General features: G+C 39.1%; 2 protein-coding genes across 3 annotated transcripts in view; one reads left to right on the plus strand and one right to left on the minus strand.

Moving 5' to 3' along the window:
• The window catches only part of LOC130905397 (chondroitin sulfate proteoglycan 4-like), a 35,348-nt gene extending 27,654 nt beyond the window's left edge, over nt 1–7,694 (plus strand). The window contains exon 22 of one of the 2 annotated variants that reach the window (XM_057818756.1): nt 1,693–7,694. In XM_057818756.1, the coding sequence (XP_057674739.1) occupies nt 1,693–2,814 (1,122 nt within the window). In that variant the 3' untranslated portion in view covers nt 2,815–7,694. The remainder of the gene's footprint in view (nt 1–1,692) is intronic. The other variant, XM_057818757.1, reaches the window with a different exon arrangement.
• LOC130905398 (sorting nexin-18-like) lies at nt 6,972–24,996 on the minus strand. Its single transcript, XM_057818758.1, has 4 exons — nt 23,898–24,996; nt 18,978–19,271; nt 18,192–18,574; nt 6,972–12,005 (listed from the first exon to the last, which is right to left on the minus strand). Exons 1-4 carry the CDS (start codon nt 24,641–24,643, stop codon nt 11,779–11,781), a joined length of 1,650 nt encoding a protein of 549 aa, XP_057674741.1. The 5' UTR covers nt 24,644–24,996; the 3' UTR covers nt 6,972–11,778.
• Between the last annotated feature and the right edge of the window lie 1,007 nt (nt 24,997–26,003).

Here is a 26,003-nt window from a genome sequence, read left to right on the forward strand (position 1 = left end):
AAAACAATTAAACAAATTACAGGCTCAAAACAGTAAAAATAATTAAGTATAGAACATTTAAGGCAAATTTAAAATACTAAAGAGATGAAGAAAAATACTAATAGATAAAAATAATTAGCAGAAAACTAAAACACAAAGAAATTAGGGATTATTATGAATAGGTGAGTCTGAACAGGTGAGTTTTGAGTTTGGATTGAAAAAGGGGGAGTAAGTCGGTGTTCCTGAGGTCAGGTGGTAGTGAATTCCAAAACTGGGGAGCCAAGCGACTGAATGCTCTGCTCCCCATGGTGCTGAGGTGAGCGGAGGGGGACAGACAGGTGTATGGAGGTGGACGATCTGAGGGCACGGGAGGGAGTTGTAGCATGGAGGAGGTCGGACAGGTATGACGGGGCAAGGTTGTGGATGGCCTTGAATGTGAGGAGGAGAACTTGATTGAACTGAATGCGAAAGTGGACCGGGAGCCAATAGTTATAATGCGAGCGGCTGAATTATGGACCTGTTGGAGTTCATGGAGGGTCTTTTGAGGGAGGCCAAATAGGAGAGAGGTGCAGTAATCCAGGTGAGAAGTGACAAGACTATGAACCAGGACATGGGAGGATATGAAGAGCTCTCTACCGGTCACCCTTACGGAATAGTCTTCAACCATTCATGGATTGTATTTCAAAATTATCTAAAAACAAATGTCTATGGATGACAATTTATGACTTTATGACTATCAGTCAAACGCCTCCCCCGCCAGGAATGAATGATATAAATCAAAGCAAAAACACTGTTCTCGTTATGAATAAAATCAGGATAAGTAATGTGTTAACCCCCCACTAGAGGTCAGCAAAAGCAGCTATTTCCAAGAACAGTGCAGTATGTAAGTGACTGATTTCCCAAACAGAGTGCTGTGGCACAGTAGTGTACCTTGATAGCTACCTGTATTTGAAAATGATTCATCTCCACATGTAAACTTTTCTGAAAATAGTTCTTTAAAAAAAAAAAAAAAAAAAAAAAAAAAAGGTATATCATCTATCCGTGCCAAAGACGTATAGTGATCTGCTTTGGATGACCCTGGACCAAATCTCATATAGGAAATGGGATTTGTGTAGAGGTGTCAAACTTTTATTCATGACAGTGAAAACATATGAATGTATCTTCACCTTATTATATTTACATGAAAAAATGGTTGGATAATCAAGGTTAAACAGACGATTTAAAGGGACAGAAAACACCTTTGGCATGTGCATCACAACGAAAAGAATGCTGCTTAACGAATAATGAAAACGAAAAAAAAAAAAAAGAGAGAGAATTTCATTTTTCTGATTTGTAATAGTGGAGAAAAATGTACCAGTGAATAAAAGCTTGTATTCACAGGAAAGGCAGACATTTTATCAATGCTGGCATTATTTTACCCAGTCAACTTAGAGCATCCCATAATGCCCACCGTTCCTTGTGATGTCAGTAATACATTTTCCCATACACTTGCAGTGAACCCTTCAGTTTTTAAGTGCATGGATATATGTGACGTCACAAATTGGCTACGCTCATAAGTTGTCATTTTTAACGTTTAAAACCATTTTCTCAATTCACAAAGGTCTAAGAAATTTGGGATTTGCATCCTTAAATACTTTGAGCAAACATTACATGAAATTTTGTCTCTTCAAGCTACTGTATTTTTCTATCTCCTCTTTACCTGCATGTTTGCAGATGACTTATGACCCCAAAGGCGCCCCAGAAGTCCTGAAGTCCTTTACTTTCCGTGATGTGGTGCAAGGACGCGTTGCAATCGAGGAGACGCTGAGCGACAGTGATAGTCAACCTCTGAGTAACAAATCCTTACCAACGACGACTCTAGGCCACGCCCCCGCAACGCCTCGCAACGATTCTTTCGTCTTCCTGCTGAAGGCTGGAAACGTCCAGCCAGCTAAAGGTGAGCTTCACTTTACCATCTTACCTCACCACCACATGCATCACAGGCCTACTGGCTCGAAAAAATCGGATGGTGCGAGTAGTGAACACAAGACGACACGGAACAAGACCACTACGGAAGCGGGAAGAGGAGGGGGGCGAAAGGGGGTCCCCACATCCAACAGGGTGGAAGTGGATTTGCACCCTCACATTCTGACACATAAGAACCACAATAAGACACACCATAAGCAGAGATCTCACCACCGTGTGGCTAACCACACTCGCAGTGGGGTTCATGGCAGCAGGTCAGGGAGTGGTGTGGAAGGACCAATGTGGGGGGGTGGATCACCCCCGCAGCCTCGCCCCCACGCTGAGCCAGAACAAGGTCCGGCAAAGCCTCCTGATACACGTCCAATTCACGTTGAGGTTCTCCCTCGACCCGCCTCGGACCCGTTGCTTATTATCCTGCCTCTGCTGGCCTGTTTGCTCCTCATCGTCATCCTTGTGGTGTTGATCCTGGTTTTCCGACACCGAAAAGAGAAGCAAGCCAGGATGCGTCTCCTTCAGGAGCTCGCTGCAGTTCATTTACCTTCTGAGGGCAGCCCATTCTTGGGCAGACCAGAGCGAAGCATGGCCGCACCGTCTGTGATGGTCACCCCGCTCACTGCGGCCAGCTGTCCCACCTCACCGAGGGCACCGGAAGGCCCCAGGAGGCGGAGTCTGGCACCAGGTATGACCTTCTGGGGGCCATTTGATACTGAGGCTACGAGCAGTGAAGAGAATATGAGACATTATGAAACTAACACAAGGGAGAAAGTTATTGGTAGAAGTTCATTACCAGCCATCTCTGTAGAATTCAAGACCTCTCACAGATCCAAATCTCCCATTGCAACGCTTAAAGACAACCAGTATTGGGTTTAATTCAAATACATTTTTCCGTATATTTACATTTTGTTATTCTTGAATTAACCTATTAGCATATTTGAAGGATCGCTTTTCCTTCTATTTCCTAATAAAAATACGTATTTGCTGTATAAGTGCTGAAGCCAGTATTGTCTAATAAAAATGACGTGAAGGCCTGTCAAGTCAACACACAAGTAGTTGTTAATTTTTATTAAGTCCTACTTCTCCGTCATTTGTAAACCAATTGTCTTGAAGCTTGCTAGCAATGTAGCAGGAACCAGTATCTATCGATCCTCAGAGAACATTTAAAGGGAACCTCGGACTTAAAGACTTGTAGGCTCTAATAAGCCACAATTGTTCTCTTTTACTAAAATAAGTTATTAGAAACACATAAAATATTGCCATTGATTTAAAAATATAATATTTAGTACATGTTTTGACCTACGGAGGGCACCATGTTTTTATATGTGCAATGGACGCTCTGGGTGAGGACGTAGATTGTCACTATCACTCGACGAATACTACCGGGTTACTGTAATTCCTTCTATGCGGCGAGACGTCCAACACATGCGCTCGTTGGTTAAAAGCGGCGAGTACTTACTAATTGTGTTTTTATTAAGTCTTTTATTACCTTTTCATTGCCTCAATATACTTTTTGCAGGTGTTTCCCTCTCATACTTTTAAGCATTTGGTTTTCTTGTGGTAGTTTTAAAGCAGATTGTTGATCTGTTGACCATATTTGTCTCGTAGCATATTTAGACCACCCTTTTTGATATTACTAAGTACTTTCTGCATGTTCTGTCTGTATGCATCCAAACGCAACAAGCTGAAAGCGCATGGTAGTACTTTGGGTGTCATATTCGCCTCTTGTAGGATGTTTCGCTGGTGTAGCACATTTTGGCAGAACACTGTTTTTTTCCTACTCTCGTCTCGTCTCATCCAGTCTTTCTTGTTCATTTTTATTTTGCTGGTCGTTTTGTCAAGTATCGACAGTGCTGTCATGCTCATTGATGTTCCTCTCGTGTTCAAATTGAAAGGGTTGAACAGATATGATATGTTTATGATGCTGTCATAAACAGCGTAACCATGTGACGTCACCGCCCTGCGACGTCAACAACAATTGCAACCTACTAGTTAAACTAATTTTACAAATTGCATAAAAACGAAAACATCAAGAGGGGTTTCAATATCAAATTATTTTAATTCATAATAATGTTCATCTTTTAAGAACTACAAGTCTTTCTATCAGTGTATCCCTTTAACATTTTTTTTTTTTTTTTTTTAATTTATCAGGGCTGATTTATTAATTGCAGATTTATTGTTACTTAGTTTATGAGTTAGCCAGTAGAGGGCATGCACGCTTGTCATCACAACCTTCAGACTGCTGTGTGCTGTAGCAGAATTGTGATACGAGCACTTCATTTCGTCGGGCTCTAGCACTTTTGATTGGAAAAATGCCAGTATTTTGTGTCATATGTAGGCAATTGTACATAATTGTAGGGCGGGTGGGTCAATTACTCACAGGGTTTTAATCTTCCACGGTACTCCACCATGAAGGACAAAACAATGCTTTACTGTAAGTAAACAAGCACTAATGTGCTGCTACAGGCTAAGGGCTGTGATCAGTTCACATCGATTTGATACCAAACTCGACCATTTTTTTAAGACTTTGAAAATTAATTGGATTTTAATTAAAATAACATGGATACAAATTTAAAAATCGGGCTCCGAGCATTATTGCAGCTATCATTCCAGTATATACATAATGAAGTTTCAGATCAATCCATCCATTATTAAGGGAGGAATGAGCCTCATAAAATGGATAATTATTTAATGAAATGCTAATTAATCAGTGAAATTGGGTTCCGAGGCTTGATAGAATATCTGGTTCAAATTTCAATAGGATCTGATGCGAATTAACTGAAAAATAGACATCGTTTCCTATGGTTTAATTAAGTATTAATTAATCAGGAGGAAACTCTGTAATATTTGAATGGGCATTGAGCCATGGAATACTGCATACCTTCCGAATTTCATCCAGATATGTGTACGACTAAAGGAGGAATAGATAAAAATGATAGTGTACACACTAACACAAAAAACGACTACAACAACATGAGTGGGAACTTGACAGGCCGTCAGCCTGTAAAAATAAACAGTGCCTTAGAATTGTACACTATGCGCTGTTAAATGAGACACACTTAATTTTATTTTTTCATGTTCCTTTAGTCACACTTTATTTAAAAACATACGGTATCCTCACCTAACAAAATAAAACCCATCCCTAGTTCTCAGGTTCATAGAACTGTATTGCATCATACTTAGGCGTTTAATATTTTCAAACCATCAATCCAATCCTTTTAGGGCTTGTCTTATTACATCACCAGGCATAACATTTTCCTCTCATGAAATTTTAATAAGCTAACAAAATATTGCAAACAGCTCTCAGTACAGCGTGATTCAATATGATTATCCACCATCGTAAACCAAGCCAAAGCCAGAATACTTAAATGGTATTATACTTGTATAGCGCTTTTCCACCTTTCAAGGTGCTCAAAGCGCTTTACACTACACTGCCATCTACCTTCTGGTGACGCAGCACCAGGAGCGATGTGGGGTTCAGTATCTTGCTCAAGGATACATAGGCGAGTTCATCAGGGCAGAGAATCAAACCCACAACCTCTGGGTTGGGGGACAACTACTCTACCACTGAGCCACGCCATCCCCAATGAAGAAACTGTATAACACAGCAAGTTTTGTTCTCAAGCAGGATGTTTTAGTTTACACTGTAGTGCATTGTGACCCCTGTCAAAATAGCTATTTGTTCAGTCTGGTAAAGTCATTCCATTTATTCTGAATACCAATTATGCTCAGTGGGAAAACATAGATATTGAGGCTAAATGCTTTCTGTACATTGCTAAAATAGTCCTAATTAATGCAGTAATGTGAAAAGTGTTTTTCTAATCTACTTTAAATTCAGTAAATTTACAAACTAATGCTTTTTCTGGTTTTATGTTTGACAAGATCTCATGTGAAAACCCTTTGCTTGTTTATAATGCACGGTGAAATGTTTTTCCCTCAGTTTCTTTTAATGCCTGCATCTATTACTGTGTGCTGTAAAAGATTTATTTTTCAATAAAAATATATTTTTAGAAATAAACGTGCATGCTAATTTATATGTAATTACTCTATATTGGTTTGTTTATTAGCGTCCCTAAGCCCCTTAAACAACATTTAATTCTTCATCAGTCATTTTTAATTACACTTTATATGCTTAGTAAAATCAGCAGAGCTATTTTAGACTTACTCCAGACATAGATACACTATACTCCAGACAAAGGTATTGGATTTTTTGGCCAGTTTTTGCATTACAGGAAAAGTGACTTTAATTTATTGGATGCAATTGATGAGATAGAAGCACAATCCATTTGAACTGGGAGGGATGTCAGCGAATGTACTAATGTCCTCACAGTTCGAATGGATTGGATGTGTAATAGTGACAAATTAATTTAAATTCACAGCAGAAAGATGAAGAGCAACAAAATTGGACGCCTATCAATATCAGTGGCAGTGATAGAGTTGCTTAAGTTTAAATTATTCTGTAACTGCGAAATCATGAACTGTAAAATTATCAAGTTTTTTTAAGCTGACTTTGCAAGAAAATGTTTCTGTAAGCGAGACGTTCTAATTTTGGCTTCACCATGATGTCACAATTGACAAGTTCATTTTTTTGTGGCTTGGCGATAAACCATTGTCTGCACAAGTGAAAATACAAGGGAAACCATTACTTTCTTTATGGGTAGCCACTAGAAACACACAAGCTCTGCCCTGATTGCTGTAGTAAGGCCAACCCACACTTGCACACTGCAGCTGAGGGGAAGGCGGGATGAGTAGTAGCTATTGGCATTAAAACAACACTAGGTAACTTTGCAGTTTTGGTCGATTTTGGGGACGCTGACGGACAAAAGCGGTAGTGTTTTGCCTTAAGGAAGACTGGGTCTCCTATGAGGACTAGCGCACACCCACACTGTGTTGTAAAATCATGATCTCCCTGTCGCCTGCTGATGGAGTAAGTGACATTTCTGTTTCCAGCAGCTGTGTGAAGGATGAATAGTAATAAGGTAATGAATTCAGTTGTGGCTAAACAATAGCAAATGACGGTTAGCAACCGTGTGGCCTATTGTCAAGTATCCTGGTAGCCTCCCTTTTTTTTTCCTCCTCAAGACAAAACATTTTGTCTCTTTTGTTGCTCTGTCATCTTTGCAGACTTTGCGCAAAAGCGTTCGCATCGACTTCCGTCTTTATAATAAATGTGGAAAGGGGGAAGTGACGTATTCCATAAAGCAGTGTTGTTTTTGGCTGAATTTTTAATTTTCATCTTCGTCCTAGTCTTTTGGACGATAATACTTATTAGTATTAGTCATATTTTAGTCATTTCAACATATGTTTGTCTTATTATAGTTTTTGCTGACGGAAACTAATTTCGTCTGGTTTTAGTCGACGTATACTCAATATTTTTGTCTGTAAAATTAGAAAATTTCATCACAAAAATAAAGATTTACAAGTTCCAACTAGTTTGAATGTACACTGACAGATGAGCACATATCGTAGCATCTACAAATCTACACTCAACAGGAAAACAGTACATTATTTTCAATTAATTATATCCACGTGGACGCCACGAACTGTATGTGAAAAATGTTGTCTGAGAGTTTAACAGGATGCTTGCCATTAGCAATAACCTAATGCTAACAGAAACATGAATGCTATGCTAACGCTACAAGATTCATTTAGTGCATTTAGTGTGTGACGATCACTCAGCACAGTCCTTTAAAGGCTAAAGCAACATTGCATATTCTCTCTAAGAGAACAAATCTTACCGTGTGTGTTTCATAACAAGCCTGGAGAGGACACTGGTGAGTTGGAGCGGGGGTGGGGGGTTTACAGCACGTGTAAACGTGACAAAACTATGGCGCATATTCACCTCGTTCTCGTCTCGTCAGACGAAAACTGGCATTCATGTTGTTACGTTTTTAGCCTGTTATCGTCTCGACATCGTCATGAAAAAAAATTGTTCGTCAACGAAATATTTTCGTTTTAGTCATTGTCGATGAAAACAACACTGGCGTACGGCAGTCCGCACATTTGTAGTTTTTTTGTGTGACAGGGTTCCTGCCACCCTACTCAAAGTTAATTAGTGCTGGTGAAAGAGATACTGACCCCCTCACGATTTAATAGAGGTGTCATTCAACTAGTTGTCAGTCGACATATCATCAGAAATGAAAATATTTTATAAAGGTTCAAAAGTTACCTAGTGAGACAAGCTTCAAAACAGGCTGATTTGGCATGCTAAAAAGAGGCTGCAAAGTGTGTAACAAAGATACAAACAATCACATTCACGCCTACGAACAGTTTGGAGTGCAAAAATCAACCTTCCATGTTTGTAAATAAAGCACATTAGAGCTCCTTTAAAAAATGTCTGTAGTGTTAATAAAACCTCAAACTGTGAACAAACTGAAAGTTAACCCTCATCCTCGTTGAATATAATCTTCAATGTTCTGTTGTTGTGTTGTTTTTCCTGTTAGAAAAATATTACATTTTACTAAAGGGTTATTAAACAATGTTCATTTGTTACAAATAAATCAACGATTGTATATTTGAGTGGTTCTACAGGCTTCTTTGTTTGGTCATGTAAATATTTCAAATTAGACAAACAATTCTACCTCAGAAGCCAGACATTCTGAGCAATTCTGTTAGAAAACCATGAGTAACGAGATGAAAGCAAGGCTTATTATTAAACCTGGAAAAAATCAAAAGGAAGCAGAGAGAAGGAAGCGGCATGACTAAATAATGAAGGGTAACTTGACTTGCTTTCTTTCAATGCTGGTGTCACATATCAGTCACTGGACACACAATGTCAGATTTAGATTTTTACTTTGGAGAGTTAGGAGCACAATCATAACAACAAATATACACATATTGTATATTCTGTTGCTAAAAATGGTCATAAAACAATGATAATACTTGAAAAGAAAAGTTGTGCGTTAAAGATAGAGACACAATTGAAATATGTCTTATAACCATTTATTTATGGAAATACTGTCATTTTGTGATAAAGTGAATATAAGCACCTCATGCACTACAATTGCCCTTTAAAAAAAACATCACTTGGTCCAGTCCCAGGAATGTCAAAACAAACCTGAAATTACAATACAGTATTTAACTAAAAGAATGTAAAACACATCAACAATAACATCATTTATTAAGAACGTACTGAATGTTTAACTGGAAGGTTCCAGTAGAAATTTTGAAACAAAGAGGCAGACATTCTTTGTTAAAGTGTTCCTACCCGTTCCCACTGGTGGGAGTAAAAGCAAAATGATATCCTGTGACCTTTAACCATGCACAACAGATCTGTTTTCTAAAACAAGCAGCCAAACCATGCTGTTTCATCAATTAAAGTCAAATGTCATCACTGACTAATGATTAGCAAGCATCTGCACAATGTGAAAAATGTTACTGTTGTTTTATGGAAATCTGCTTTCCATTTGACAGGACTAAGTTAGATATTTAAAATCATAGCAGACCATCCATTATCTGGTTGTCGCCAGACAACCTTTCACGGTCACATTCACAATCACTGAGTGGGATTTAAACTCACGTGTTTGCACATAGGTCAGGTGAAGGAATCTACTACACTAGTGGTCCCTAACCACCGGTCCGCGGACCACCACTTGGTACAAATCCACAAGAGAGATAGATTATTATATCCGTTTAGGTTTGCCAAATGTTGGGGTGCTTAAAAAGTGTCTCTTAACCATGTTCTCACCAAAACTTGAATATGGCGGATAACACAGACAAGGCTGAAAAAGCAGTTTCTGCTCTTGCACCCCTGTTTAAAATAAACTGTTGTATTTTAAGCTTGATTAAACAATAAGTCTATATGCCAAAGCAGTTTCATGGCGAATTAGGGTATTTTTAATTTGTCTGTTTTACCCTGGAGACCCCCATTTACAGACACTGCGCAACCACTTTTGTTTCAAGCCAACCATGAAAAGAAGGTAAGTAATTATATTTTTTTTCTTCAAAATTTTTAGCTTAGAATCATTAATTGATATCTGATATTTAGTTTAAGAAAACGACTTTAAAAAATTATTTACTCGCATATTTGAAACTTTTAAACAAATTATGTCACAGTGAAAAAAATTGTGTCTGTAGATAGGTCACGGATATCGACCTCATAACTAGCGCCTAATTGTACCGTATTGGCCCGAATATAAGACGGTGTTTTTTGCATTGAAATGAGACGAAAAAAGTGGGAGTCGTCTTATATTCGGGGTCTAGACATTATACCCATTCACAACGCTAGATGGCGCCAGATATCATTGAAGCGAATGCTGAACTTGAGTAATGTTCCGTCATGACAGATCTCAGCTACTCTCAAGCTGAACCAGTTTGCATTATTTTATGGCAATGTTTTTCCTTATTCAGATTTGTTTCAAGACTACAGTTACAGTTAGACCTCACTTTGATGATTAATTCAGTTATTGCAATTTTGTTGTTTTATCACAATAGATTGGTTTATTTACATTTCAAAAACCAGAAGTGATTCATTTACGAATGTGATTTCTTTAGTTTACATATTTAAATGTTCAGATATTAAGATTTGAATGAGGCAAAATAACATGCTTAAACTATCAAATAAATTGTTATAATCATTTGTTTCAGATGTACTGTTATTATTTTCTGTATAAAAAAATAATTTGGGGTTCAAAAAGTCTGTTTTCAAACTCGAGTCTTGAAAAAGAGGGGGTCGTCTTATAATGAGGGCCGTCTTATATTCGGGCCAATACGGTATTTTTTTTCTTTGTTACTGTAGCATTTCCCCCGATATTTTAGATGATAAATAATCGATAAAAACTAAGACCAAAAAAAAAAAAAGTTTAAAAGAGCAAATATTTGAAAAAGAAAGCCTCGACCACCCCTTGTTGTCTGTGATTTCTGCATCACGACCCTTGTTATGCTGCCGTGTTTCACCCATAAAATCCTCACGAAGTCCGGCTGTGGCCATTCCTAGCTGTGTCTTGACACTCGGTGTTAAACTTCAAGTCACCTGAGTGTTTTCCTCCATATGTTTAAATATCGCTCTCCTCCTTGAAATAATAAAAGTCACGGCTTTTGTGCTTCGTTTGCCGTCGTGTTGAGCTACAAATAATACAAGACGGGAGTTTCTTGTGCAACAATTAAAAATAAATGCATTCATGTTTGGCAGTTGGACCGCATCGAGGTCCATCTTTGGGCGTCGTGCCACCTACCTTCTGCGTCTGCGAGCAACATGAAATAGCTTTATCGCGATGACAAAAAGGTTGACGGCCTCTGCACTACACTACTGGAGCAAAAGGTGGCGCTACAAAGTATTAACGCAAGGGGGCCGAATAATATTGCACGCCCCACTTTTCAGATTTTTATTTATTAAAAAAATTTAAATAATCCAATAAATGTTGTTCCACTTCACGATTGTTTCCCACTTGTTGTTGATTCTTGACAAAAAAATTAAATGTCATATCTTTATGTTTGAAGCCTGAAATGTGGCGAAAGGTTGCAAGGTTCAAGGGGGCCGAATACTTTTGCAAGGCACTGTAAGTTACAATTGGCGCTTTTGTGCTTTTCACTATACTGTATACCATTCAAAGGACAAAGATTCAGTCTTAAAGCATCCAGTTGAAATGATTTATGTAGGTAGGGGGTCACTATACAAAAAAAATTGCAAATTGAACCGCGCAGTCAAATGCGAGTGGGCTATCGAAAAAGAATCCTCCTCACATTGTTGCTCTTCATTTAGCCTTTTTTGTTTGGTATGGTGTATAATGTCAAGTCCCCTTGGGTGTGATGAAATGTTCTCTTAGAAGTAATTCATCTCCTCTCCAGTCCAATCCAGATTTCTCCTCACAGCCTCAATGCTGTAAAAAAAAAAATCTTATCCTACTGCTCGCTGTCATACCTCTGAAGTGCGTCTTCCAACTTGGACGTAATTTTTTGGAAGAAGCCGATCTGCTCTCGGAGGTGGTGCTGCATCTGTGCTCGAAAGTCTCGCACACGCGTGCGGTGAAAGTGCTGGATCTCGGCCAGCGTGGCGCACGAGATGATGTTGCAGCGGTCGTGGAGTTCACCTTCCTGTGTGGGACAGTCCTTCACCTTGGTCAGCGCACCTTGGGCAAGATGGAGGAGAGGGGCATTACTTTTTATCCTTAGGAGCCAAGGCAAAAAATAAATTGATTTGGAAAGGAAATGAATTGATATCATACAAGCTTTCGTGTGGAATGAATCTATGAGGAAATGAAAAATGTGTGCTTGTTTCTAGGCGGAAAAAAGAGACACATTTGAATGACAATAAATTTCAAACAATAGTGGAAACATATGTAATGGACAAAAACCTAATAATTAACAAAACGTACTAAAACCTCATTGCTTCAGTCATAAACTTCACTATCAGTTGACTAGACAGCTCCTACAGACATTGCGCCACAGCTTTCGTATGGGAGCGGGCCAGGCAGGGCGTCCTGGCAGCTTTTACTGCGATAAACTCAAACACACGCTGCGTTCTAACGCCAAATTTAGGTGGAAACAAGACGGAAGTTTTGGTGCATACGAGGCAAGTGTCTCGAGTGATTTGCTCAAGGATTCAAGGTAAGTGTTGTATATAATAGCACCATGTATTCACTTTGAAACGTGAAAAAAAGGAATGGAAAAAATTTGCGTAACTTTAGGTTGAAATATTTACGTAAAATGAATGATAAATGCACTTTTTTTTGGCTTTAAACTAAGAATCTAGACTGTTTTACATTCAAAACTATTGAAATTTCGGGATTTACGCATTTATTTACAAGAATTTTCAACTTCAAAACCTACTTGTGTTCTGTGATGGCCGCCATGTTGGATTTTGTATCCATACAAAATAGCGTAACTTTACATTCAAATAATCAGGTAATTTTCGGCCAACTACCCGTTTTTGGGGGGAAAAAACTAGTAATTTAGACATTTCTGCGTCCATAAAATATATATATATATATATATATTTTATATAACATATCAATCTAAAAACTAGTGACATCAGAATTTAACCTAAATAAGCTGTGATTGTATAAAGAAAGACGCAAAATTTGCTTTTGTTGAGTAAAACTAAGATGATTCTGCATGCTTTCCTCAAGTATTAAGTTTCCTTTGTGAAAATTGAGTGATTTATTAGGTGTTGTAAACTTATGTCAAAATTGCACTAAATATAAAACAATTGAGTCCCTATTTCGGGCAAAAACTTATATGTTAAATATTGCTATTGATCCTGAAAATATAGGTGATTATCTCTGCATTTGGTGATTTTTGTGCATCTAGCGTAAAATCTGAGAATTTTGTAGCCATTTTAAGTTAAGCGGCTTTGGTTTTGATTTTGAACATATTTGAATTTTAAGTTTTTCAAAATAGGTCCCCTGTGGAGCAACCCCATCTCCCGTCAACTGATAGTGAAGTCTATGCTTCAATGCATTACTTTTTGTACATATGATAATCAAATCGATCATTTGATTCCATCAAACAAGAAAAAAGGCCGTCACTTTCACCGATTTAGTTAAATATATTCTGCATGAAAACTGTTGAATGAGTTGCATTGCATCCCAGACGTCCTAACTTACCCTATGCTGACTAATGCCTTAAAATGTCTAGTGACTCAACTTTTAAAGGGGAAGTACATCATTTTTGGCAGACATGAAGGATGGAAATAAGAAGAGGAACCTTAGAGTGAAGCGCTAACCAGAGATCAGAATTCACACTAATGCTGACCTTTATGAATTTATGTTGTAAGTGAATGACTGGACGATCTTTTTCTCTTGTCAATTATAGTCACGAAAATACAAGAAATAAACTTCGCACTTCCTGGCTGCGATAAGCTGAACTTTGTTCTTTGTACTGTTGACTGGTTGGGAAACGTCTGTATCGCTTCTCTTCAACTTAGCAACCAGAAGGAAGAAGCAAAGAGGGAGAAAAAATGGAGGTGGGAGGAGAAGAAGTAGGAGGAGGAGGGGAAAACTAATCCAGAGACTGCTCTATTTTGCATTCCTGCAGTCCAACGGCAACATTGGAAAAGAGGCCCAGGAATCTGGCCTCATTCAAATCAGATGTTAGCCTTTGAACCTTTGGTTTGATACCGCACAGCTACATTTAGGTCAAGATGGTTTTACATAGGTTATGATGTTCTCACAATCTTGCTCAGCAGAAAATACTGAGGGATGAAGACCCTAATATCCGGGACATGTAATGTTGTAATCTTCAAATGTCTGATCATGACTAAACCCATCATTTGGTGGAGGTAGTAAAAAGTACTGACATAGCACTGTGCAAATGAGCTCATCGGTGCTACTCAGCAGGAGCTTCATGGAAACACAAGAAAAAAGCAGAAATGTTTGCCTTTAATCAAGTTACACAGTTTAATGTTAGCTGTGGAGTTACATATCTGAGATGTAACTATGCCACTGAAAGACCTGAAAAAATTCAGAGCCAAAAAGACTGCTTGATTGTTATGAGCGAAGCTCCAAAATCAACTTATTTTCTGGATGTTCAGGCCTCATGCCTCAATCCATGTTAAACTAGCTAAACTAAGCTTCCGAGAGATTTCTTGGCGATGTCAGCCTCAAAGATTGATGATGGATGGAGACTATAAGGAATTGCATCATTCAATAGTTAATATACTCACTGCATTTATTCATTAGGTTTTACATACCAACACCAATACCACTGATGAACAGATGTTTTTACATCTCAAAGCATTAGGATGGATTGTTTTACTGAAATTAACTTAATATTTTACATCCCTCCGGCTGGGACTCCAGTTGCCGGTTCAATTGGCTGACATACTGACATGTAATCAGCATAGATAGTTAGCTCTGATTGGTTCAAATGCACGTTTTCTGGGACAAAAAAACAAGCTTGTTGAACTAATACAATTAAAAAAGGGCAATGCAACGGAAAATTTATCAGATCTTAAAGAGAAAGGAAAGAGTTGAAGATTGAAGACTTATTTTCTCTGATAGGGGAGGTTCAGAACATCATGTCAACCCTATAGTCCCTGACCCCAGAAATAATGAACAGAAAATTCATATTTTTTCAATGTGAAAGCTTTATGTGGTCCTAAAACGTAATTAAAAAAATCCTCGTGGTAAAACAAATATAACTAAAGTGAGATTGAACTCAATTACCGGTAGGTTTTAAAAAATTATTTTACCGCAATAAGGTCCAGAAATGCTTGTCTCACATGTGATATATTTGGCAGTTTAGTTTATGTGCACTTTGGACTTATTTTTGTTCATTTACCTATGTTAGGCTTGTGTTATCTTCAAAATATATTTTATTTTACTGTGCATAATGTAAGTCAATGGAACCTATTTTGTTCATGTATTTTACTTTAAAATACAATTCTGAATGTACAGTGATATGAAAAAGTATCCGAACCTTTTGGAATTTCTCACATTTCTGCATAAAATCGCCATCAAATATGATCTGATCTTTGTCAAAATCACACAGATGTAAAAACAGTGTCTGCTTCAACTAAAACCAACCAAACATTTATAGGTTTTCATATTTTAATGAGGAGACCATGCAAACAATGACAGAAGGGGGAAAACTAAGTAAGTATACTCTTTGTCTAAGGAGACTTAAAGAGCAATTGAAACCAATTTTTACCAAACAATTTAAGTCAGGTATGTGACCAATCACTGATGGGTAGTTTGAAGCTGCCCTGCCCACTATAAGACACACACCCTGTAGGAATTGTCTTGATGAGAAGCATTGTCTGATGTGCATCATTGCTCGGTCAAAAGAGCTGTCTGAAGACCTGCGATCAAGGATTGTTGATTTGTACCCAGATTGTATATTTGTATTTGTAAAAGTCTGGATGTTCATCAATCGACAGCCAGAGAAGTTGTCTACAAATGGAGAGAGTTTGGCACTGTTGCTTCTCTCCCAAGGAGTGGCCGTCAACCAAAGATAGCGACAAAAGTTCAGTGGAGAATACTCACAGCGTTAAAAAAGAACCCAAGAGTGTCTTACAGAAATCACTGGCACAGTCTAATATCTCTGTGCACACATCAACTAAATGTAAAGCCATGGCCAAGATGGTGTTCATGGGAGGACTCCATGGAGGAACTTTAAAAAAAAATAACATTGTTGCTCGTTTAATGTTCGCTAAAAGGCACTTAGACACTCCACAGACGTTTTGGCAAAATATTTTTTAGACTGATGAAACCAAAGTTGAATTGTTTGGGAGTAACAAACAACGTCATGAGTGGAGGAAAAATGGAACAGCTCACCAACATCAACACCTCATCCCCATCGTGAAGCATGGTGGAGAGAGCATCATGATTTGGGGCTGTTTTGCTACCTCAGGGCCTGGACAACTTGCAATCATTAATGGAATGTTTGCATACTATCCTCAATAAAATATAAAAACCTATAAATTTGTGTTGGTTTTAGTTAAAGCAGACATTGTTTTTTCATCGGTGTGATTTTTACAAAGATCAGATCACATTTGATGGTGATTTTATGCAGAACTGTGAGAAATTCCAAAAGGTTCATTGGTTCATTTCTGTGGTTTTAGGTTTGAAAAACAAAAACAAAAAAAAAAACATCTGGCTCCGTGGCGACCTTTCTGTCAGGGAGTTCCAGCAAGAAATTCTAGCCACTTTCACCCCTGATGCTATGGACATTTACAGCCTTGAAATGTGGTATGTGAGCATTGTAAATCAAGGACCTTTTACTGTATTTTTAAATTTGGTTGCCGTTACTCAAGATTATGATGTCACTGGCCTTCAAATTCAGCCCTGAATAGTGACACCACTATTGTGAAAGAGTTTCTCATATTTCTATACACTACCATACTTTGTTTTGGGGGTTTAGCCTAACTAAGGAGGCCGGGGAATTTTTTTGACCATAACTTACAGCTGTTCTATTTTAAAACCAAACTTTCAAAGATAGAAACAGTCATAGGTGACGTGTGATGTTTCCTTTATATAGTACGCATTATCTGCCGATGGCTCTCTGACCTTGGTAAATGTCTACACTCTTCTGAATAATCTGCCTTTTGAATTATCAAGTTTGGATAAATATACACTATTTTATCTACTTGGCAGCATAGACAGCAGGAATAACAGAGACCACATTCCTGGTCTGAAATGAGGTCAACATCTGTGGTGTCATGTAATACGTTGAACATTTTAGCAGAAAGTACAAAAAAAAAGTGTATGTGTTACAGTATTTGTTACTCAGGGCAGAGAAAGCTGTCAGTCATTGAAACTAGTGGCATTCAGGCTGCTTTTGTATCCAATGAACAGAGCTCAGTGCACTATAGAAACAGTGCCTCCAGGTTTGGCAAACGTCAGGACTTTGCGTGCCAGCAGAGGCTCCCTCCTCCCAAACTGCAGGGAACCAACAAGCTAACTCCTGTTTGTTGTGCTTGTAGTGTGTTTTCAAGTGACTCACTTCCGGTGCTTGTGGTACCTGGGGTACAACAAACTTTTCTCAATGTCGGTATCAAGTTTTCTCCTCACACTGACTTAGCAATTCCCTAAGTGAAAACAGATGATATGCTTGCTTAGGGGGTCGCAGGGTTTGGAAGTGTTGCCAGTAAACTGTTTCATAGACCAGCCATATTAAAAAGGCTACAAAGCCAGACGGTGCTTTGCTCAATACCATTCATTCTGCTAAGTTTCAGCGAAGAGACTAATTAGTAGGTTTGCTATTTTATTGACTAATTGGATGAGAAAAAATTAAACATGGCTGCTAGGTTCCTAACAATTTTAGTTATCTTAGCTGCAGTTAATTTATTTAATAGTGTTTAACATAAATTAACGCCGACAGACTTGTTGGAAAACCTTGAGTCTCAGTATTGTCAATCGTAACAATGAACGTATAGCAAAGCTAGATTTAAAAACTTTTTTTGTGGTTTTCGGAGTGTGGTTAACTGAACCAAATGAACAGCAATATAACAAATTCAAAGACCAAGACGTTTCTTTGCATAATTCTTTCTGGTAACTTATGCGGTTTGATGCCTTGTTTTTAAGGAATGGCAGTTCAATTGTGTGCCATTCTTTTGGGTAGTCATATGGTATGCTTTGATTGGGTGCCAAAGAGTGAAGTGTTTGAGAATGTGGTACTTTGGAAGAAAACGAAAACATTTAACAAATACATGAAGTCACATGGGAGAGGGAAATGTATACTGTTTGTCTTAAAGTACAGAGAATCTGCCTGCACAGCTGGTGGTGGAAAAGCAAGTATTGAACCAAATTAAACTAGACCATCTGGTGGAAGGGTGTAAGTTATTCAGATCTCGTTAAAACCATGGATTTTCTGACCTTTCTGCACATGGATGATGTCAGGAAAGTTGGACAGGTGTCCTCTGTAGAGATCCAGCAGATCAGAAATTGGGTCAAGATCCTGGCGTGGCTGATCTGCAAAATAATCCCCTATGGCCTCATAGGCGTCACCAGTATAAGAGATGGCTTTATTCAGACCTCCTGAGTAGGCCTGCTGGTCCAGCTCGAATGCCTGCGAGAGAAGTTTGAAGGACTGTCCGACTTTGTGATACTCCTTTTTGAATCCCGACATCTGCTTGCGTGCAAAGTCATTGATGGTGGTGTTTACAACCACAATGTTCTCGTCCATCTTTTTCGTGAAGGTCTTGAAGCCTTCGATTTTGCTCTCCACTTCCTGAAGGTCGAGCGGGACAGTGGGTGTGCTTAATGGAGGAGAAACATTTTTAGGAACATTTTCATATTCTTGATAATGCTTGAGCAGAAACTGTTGCAGCTTTATTTGGAAACTACTTCAAACATGACATCATCTTTTACAACAAAAACATGCTTATCTGTTTCACATCGGCCTCTCCCTGTTAACTAAAACCTTGACTCAGCAAACTGACTTTGACTCTAGTAAAACAGATAAAATTCCTTTGGTGAAGGACAATAGCCGTCCCGTGAAAGAAGAATGTTTGAATCTAAAGTGACTTCAACATCTGTTACAAAATCATGACGTAATGCAACACCGGAAACATATATTCAGAAAGACTTTCCACAAGAATTTGTTGTGCATTGCCAATGATAGATTATAGCTCCATCAAACTACGAGGAAGCTCTTCTTACCTGATTGTGAGGAAAAAGTTAGCTCCGACAAGTTCATCCCTCTCTGCCTTCCTTTTGCCCTGTTTCCATGCTTTTTCATCTGCTCCACACGTGAGGAAATGCTGGAAAACGTCACAGCGGGCCAACACCGGGTGGCTGGTCATGTGGTTCATCCACCAAATAAGTCCTTTCCTTCGCTTGGAGATGAAGTCCTCCTCAAAGCGACCAGTGGCCTGCTTCTCCGGCAGATGTGGCACCGAGATAACTGGGAAACGCTCCACCAGTCGAGCGTACAGCCAATCGAAGTGTTTGTATCTGCAAAAGTTGAGAAAATGGTGGATATTAGTGACACACTGGATAGAAAGGCTAATACTATGAATAAGGTGGATTTTCTACCGCCATGAACTTTAAATACTTTAAAGCAGTGGTTCTTAACCTTGCTAAAGGTACCGAACCCCACAAGTTTCACATGTGGATTCACCGAACCCTTCAGGATTAGAAAATAAAGCATTTTTTTTAAAAATGTGAAACCAATATTTCTAAGCTAGCAAGCTAATAATTTAGCAAGGTCCCATTCAAAATTCTACTCATTTGAAAGCATATTTTATAAACAGGTCAAAATTAAGACCACGCTACCCATTGGTCTGTTGTATTCCCTCATACCAAGTGTGAGTCAACCTTCAACTGAGCAAACCAGTTCCTCCTCCCATCAGATAGAGGACTAGTAGTTAAAAGAAATTGTTTAAGCCTGTAAATTAGGAGCAAAGCAGTCCAAAAAAAAAGTTTAAAAAGCCGCTTTGCGTCAATTTAATTTAGCGTACGAAAATAGGGCTCTGCGTTTCTTTACCTTCGCCGAACCCCTAAGACTTACTCACCGAACCCCTGGGGTTCGATCAAACCCAGGTTAAGAACCACTGCTTTAGAGCCACTTGTGTACTTGTTATAAAATGGCTGTGAGTTCTAAGTGGTAAATGAAACACCTTTATTAGCCAACGAATGTGTATTAAATAATGTAGCGCTTTTCTACCTTATCACCACAGGTGGGCTCGAGCAATCCTCATTGACATTCGAGTATACCAGAGCCAAACCAAGGCACGATGACAATTAATCATTCCCACTTACTGTAATTTCACTCCTAAGGACAATTTAGTCTTCAATCACACTAACATGCATTTTGTATTTTATGATAGAGGAGGCAAGAGTACACCAATAAAACCCAAACAAGCACAGAATGTAAAAGAAGCAGGAAGAACTCGACTTTGATATATTTAAGACTAGGAGTGGGAACCTCTTGGTACCTCAAGATACGATACGATTTGCGATACAAAGCTCACGATTGACGATATGGCAATACAACGAAGATCGATACATTGGTCAGGAAATCGTTCTAGGATATTCTACAAACAACTAATAAACAGAAAAACAAGCTTCTACTGTGAATTGAAATGAGTTTATCACTTGTAGACGTCCAATCCATTTGAACTGGGAGGGTGGCAGCGAATGAACATTCGTTCATTCGCTCCCATCCCTCCCACTTCAAATGGTTTGAACGTCTATGGTTGCTAGTTGCAGCCAATGCCAGGCACTGAGGTAATTTTGGGCCATTTAAGGTCATTTTCCTGCTGATTTTTAGATACTTCCTGTTGATTTGGGGGTATTTTATAGGTCTTTTCCTGTTTATTTTGAGTTACAGAACAGGAAGTGACCTGGGAATCACCCAAAAGATTAGGCAGTGACTCAAACTCAACAGTAAATGACCTGTAAATGCCCTAAAATGAACAGCAAGTGACCTGTAAATGCCCTGAAAATTGGACGGAATGACTGTGAATGCTCTGGTTTCGAATGAACGAACGTTCCCAGTCTAAATGGATTGGGCTTCGAGCACAGTCAATGCAGCCCTAGAGTAAACTGAGACACTATTATGGTAGTAGATTTTGGTAGCAACTTTTTTGTTCTTTTTTTTTTTTTTTTTTAAAGACAACTTTTTATAACGATATCTCGATTCTTGGCAGGGGCATATTGATAACCTTTTGGGATACAAAGTATCACAATATATCACTATTTCAATATTTTGTCACACCTCTATTTAATACCGATTTTGGTTGTATCTAAAATCAAATCTCAATGGCCACTTTTTCACCAAACTGAGTCCTCTTCACTCAAATTGGAAACATTTTGACTTATGGGTTGTGATTTTCAAAAGTTTGCAAACGACCGATGAGTTGTTGGAATGCTTTTGATTACGTCATTAATGTGTGCAGTTCCACCATAGTTTATTAGGAACATCTGCTCTGAATCCCTAAGACAACAAAATCCTGGTTGCTATACGAATAGAGCTCACAAAAAAGCAGATGAAAACATTTAGTGCTATGTCATACTTCGATAATTTTGTTAAGTACTCATACAGCATTTCGTTTCCCAAATTTAAAGAGTAAATAGTTAAACATTAAGTTACAGATACAGCATGAGGCAAAAAAACACTGTGTTGTCATAAAAAAAAACTGTTGAGAGACGATATATGGGGCAAGGAAAAATATATTAAATTTTGGTTGTGTTTGGCATTTGGTTGTTGGGCATAGGTGTCTTTGTGGCGTCAATGGGAATCATTATGATAACAGTACACAATACACAACAACAACTATCAAACACACAGACAGTGGCGCAGGAAGTGACGAGCTGAGGGTGCTGCAGCAGTGTTGGGGAGAGAGAAAAAAGTTTTCGTAGATTATTTTTGTCAAAAATAAAATTGAAAAAAAAAAAAAACACATTGAAAAGATAGCGTATTTACCTTTCGGGATTACCGTAATTTTCAGACTATAAACCGCTGCCTTTTTCCTTCATTTTGAATCCTGCGGTTTATAGTCCAGTGTGGTCTATAGTGTGGTTAGTCTTGTCTATTGGTTTATTTGGGTTAATAGGTAACACTTTATTTGACAGTGGCGTCATAGGACTGTCATTAGACCGTCATAATTATGACATGACACTATCATGAGCATTACTGAATGCTTATGACACACATCTTTAAGTGTCATCCAGCAAATTATGTCACTAACTCCATTTATGTCAAGCTCGGATCTTTTACATCCATTGAAAATTGAGATAATTTGGCGGATAACACTGAATGACATCTGATGTAACCATTCATTTAATGCTCATGACAGTGTCATGTCGTACTTATGATTGTCTAATTGCGCTACTGTCAAATAAAGTGTTACCAAATACCAATTAATGAAACAACTGGAACAGTAACTGAAGAAATAATTAGCACAGAACATGAATTTTACTTGTTATTTACATCTGTAGTGCTGAAATGCATGCTAGGAGGCATGTTGGACAGCAGGTGGCAGCAGAGGTTGACTGTCTCCCCCAAGGGAGCAGTGACGGCCAACTGAAGCTTCTTGAAGCAATGAAGCTTTGCAGCCAATTGGTTGAAAGCTTCGCGGTGGTTCATTTAATCTTATGACAGTCGTATGATGCCGCTGTCAAAAAAGTGTTACCGGTTAAAATATTTTGGTGTAAATATCCCATAATACAGTGAGGACAGCTGCGGCTCATACAGTAGTTCAGTACGGCTTATCTATGAACAAATGACGTTTTTCGTGTCAAATTTGGTGGGTGGTGGCTTATAGTCAGGTGCACCTTATAGTCTCAAAATTATGGTAAATGTACATGTTGAAAATGTTTTTGTTTGCTAAGAACATGGTCACCAGCTGACACCTTGCTTGCTACTGGGTCACACTGAATAAAGCGCTAATGAAACGGAAAAGTTGACGGTTGACAGAGGAGGCGTTAACATGGCGCAAAAACATTTTTTTTTCTTAACCAGAAAAGTGATCATTTCTAAAATTCAAATTTTAGGTCGAAAATGTAGATGATTACGATGTTAGTTCTATAATAGTGCCCAGCGAGGAAAAGTGAGCTGATTTAGACCATGAACTTCAGAAAGGAAATCTTACTTTGGTGTTTTCAAATAGGTAAGACATGTTTGCATTGTAGCTATATTATTATTTGGTGTTTCAGATGAGCTTCAGCCTTTGGTTATTTGTGTGCAATGTGACATAGGGGGGTCTAGCTGCGGGGATTTGCATTGTAATACACGGACACTTATATTTCCAATACAACAACACTACCACACACTGTAGGTGAAATAGAATGCTGTCTTTGTAGTAGCCTAGTAGTAGTAGGTAAACTATCCAGCATGCATGTGTACTGTGTACTGCCTTTGTCCACGCTTTGTATGGAGAAAACGCGCGAGCAGGTCAAATTTGGACCAAAACAGCTGTTTTTTGGATAGCAAAAACTAAAAAAGACCCTCAGCACCCCCTGCTGTGAGTGACTTCCAGCACCCCTGCATCCAGACAACCAAACTGACGGTTTCACTTTTTGAACAGCTTGGCTTAGCATTTTTGCATCGTTTCGAATTTTGAAAGTCCATACATACAGTACATACATTACATTAAAAAAAAAATCAACTGTGTATATTTTATTTTTTGTACCGCTTATCCTAGTTAGGATTTATCCTAGTAAGGATAAAGGAGCTGAAACCTACCACATCTGATTTCAGGCCAAAGGCGGATGACCCCATGAACTGAAATGGTCTTTAGTCACATTCATAATGCCATTCAGTGGGAACTAAACCCACACTAGTGGTAAACCCACACTAGTAGACATAGGTTAGGCAAAATATACTGTATCTCTACTCCTTCATGGACAGGGAGAATAGTGTAGAAAATGTGTTGGGTGGAGAAAATAATAAAGACGCAGAAACAATGAGAAATGTGCACTGAGGAATTCCAGAGGAAACGCGCTATTCCTGAGGCCAAGAGGCGACACTCTGGTTTTGCCATTTGCTGAGAACAACGGTGGGAACAAGCCACAGAAACATCACCCATTAAATGGCGTGAGGGAGTGGTGAGAAGAAGAAGCAGAAGTGTGTCCTACCTTCGGTTGACTTGAACATTGGTGTGAGTGGGCGTCAGGCCATAGGACATGTAGCTCTTCATGCCTTTGAACTTAGTCTGCTTGGTTGGGTCATCAATGGTGCAAGTGAAGGGGTAAGGGTCCTCCTGCCATTCGGGTCCATGCTTGCCCATCACTACACAGATCCGGTCCCCGTCTTTGACAAAAGCAGCTGCCTCTCCAAGAAGGAAGGCCTCTCCTCCAGACTTGACAAAGGTGGAGAACCTGTTCAAGTTCCTCCCCACCGTGGCCGAGCTCTTGGCCTGAGGTTGCAGAGAGCTACTGCGCCTAGCCGGCAGGGAGGTGGTCACCGGGTACAAAGAAGGGGGTGAGGTGCCCAGACCCCGTGGGGCCTCCGTGGCTGGAGAATTGTCATCCCAGTCATCGTCCCAGTCGTCATCGCTGCCTTGGCTGGTGTGGAAGCTACCCCCACCACCGCTGCCGACACTCCCCGCTTCGGGTCCTCGCTGAGAGTAAGTGGCCTGGGTTGTGGTCCCAACTTTGGATGAGGAGAAACCATTGTTGTTATTGTTGGAGGTGATGTGGTCCCTGATGATCTCCACGTAGGAGGCTGGAATAAGGCCAACGTCCCCCCTGCTGTTCTTCCCCTCCAACCAGCCCTCCAGCTCCTCCTCGCTGAACAAGCTCACCAGCTCATTCTCACTAATGGAGATCTCCCCAGGGTTCTCCGAGTGGAAGTCGTACAACACCCTTGCCTTCAGCGCCATTCTCTCAGCAAGATTACTTCTCTCTCTCTCTTGAACTACTCAACATCCGCAACACATTCTCGACATAAAGATCTTTAGGGGAACTCCGCTGAGTTGTCGACACGCAGTCAAACTTTTCAGTCCGTGTAGTGCGCAAATCAGCGAGTTCGTCTCCCCTCTCGGAGCTTCTGCTTCAAAGATCGTTCGTTTTCCACACACAACTTCATCCACACGGCGTACAAAGAAAGTTGACACACGTCTGATGGACTTTCTAAAAGAAAAACCAGAGCTTGACAGACCTGCAATTCCTGTGCAACTGTATTATTTCGATCCCAAAAGAAGGACTGAAGTTCTGTCTTTCGCCCCCTCCTCTCTCGTCGAGATGCTTGTAAATTAAAGACACCAAGCCCCAACACGTAGAAGGACTGAGGGGCGGAGCTTGATGCAAGTTTGGTCAAGCCACAGAACTCACTACATTATGTGGACTGTGGAAAACACATTGCAAAAGGATGAGAACAATAAATCATGTAATAAATATACAAATCTATCAATCTATCGGGAAAAATCAAACGTATGTTCTTGGGGCATTGTTGTATGTCAAAAACAAAATAGTTCCTTATATATTTAATAATTTATATGTACAGTACAGATATAGGTAATTGTTTATATAGTGAAATGGTTGTTGTAACTTGAGTGGCTCTGGGATTCTAACCTACTTGTTCCGAGAGAAAATATTAGAAGAAAATACAGCATTGTGATTCGGAAATAATATAGCATATGTAATGACAAGATCAGGAAGCTAGAGGCCAGTGTCACATCACATATTCATTTAAGTAGCGGCCAAATGGGATGTTTTCCTCTTCCTTAATTAAAAAAGGTGTCAGAATTTGTTTTTTTAAATTGCAGACATGCTGAATAATGGGGTCAACTAAGACAAAAAAACAACAACCTATCCTTCCATTTCCTATAGCACCTGTCCTTGATGTCTGCGATTTTTGCATCGCGACCCTTGTTATATTACAATGTTTTACCCATAAAATCCCCCCAAAATCCGACTGTGGCCTTTCACAGCTGTGTCTTGACACTTGATGATACATGATAAATGGATCGAAACAAGGTACGTACGCCATAATATCTCGTTAAAATCATGGTGTCTTTAATTATGCTTTCTCATTGTCTCACCTCCAGTGAGGGTTTAGGGGTAATTTTTTTAATGCCCTCCTGTGAAACGTTTTCTTCCCCCAGAAAATGGAGATTTTAAGCTTTCCGATGATGTATCACACATACGTATAGGACAAATTTGAAATTTGGGCTAATTGGGGGTCTCAGAGCAGAACTTATTATTTATTTTTTATATATATATACTGTATGTGTGTGTGTG

Source organism: Corythoichthys intestinalis, chromosome 17, assembly GCF_030265065.1.
Source record: "Corythoichthys intestinalis isolate RoL2023-P3 chromosome 17, ASM3026506v1, whole genome shotgun sequence".
Classification (NCBI taxonomy): Eukaryota; Metazoa; Chordata; class Actinopteri; order Syngnathiformes; family Syngnathidae; genus Corythoichthys; species Corythoichthys intestinalis.

Excerpts from the sequence above, each read along its gene's own strand:
- LOC130905398 (XM_057818758.1), bottom strand. The coding sequence starts at position 24,643 with ATGGCGCTGAAGGCAAGGGTGTTGTACGACTTCCACTCGGAGAACCCT. Across the intron at positions 19,272-23,897 it reads AATGTTCAAGTCAACCGAAG|ATACAAACACTTCGATTGGC; the intron begins GTAGGACACACT and ends CAACTTTTGCAG. Across the intron at positions 18,575-18,977 it reads AACTTTTTCCTCACAATCAG|CACACCCACTGTCCCGCTCG; the intron begins GTAAGAAGAGCT and ends TCCTCCATTAAG.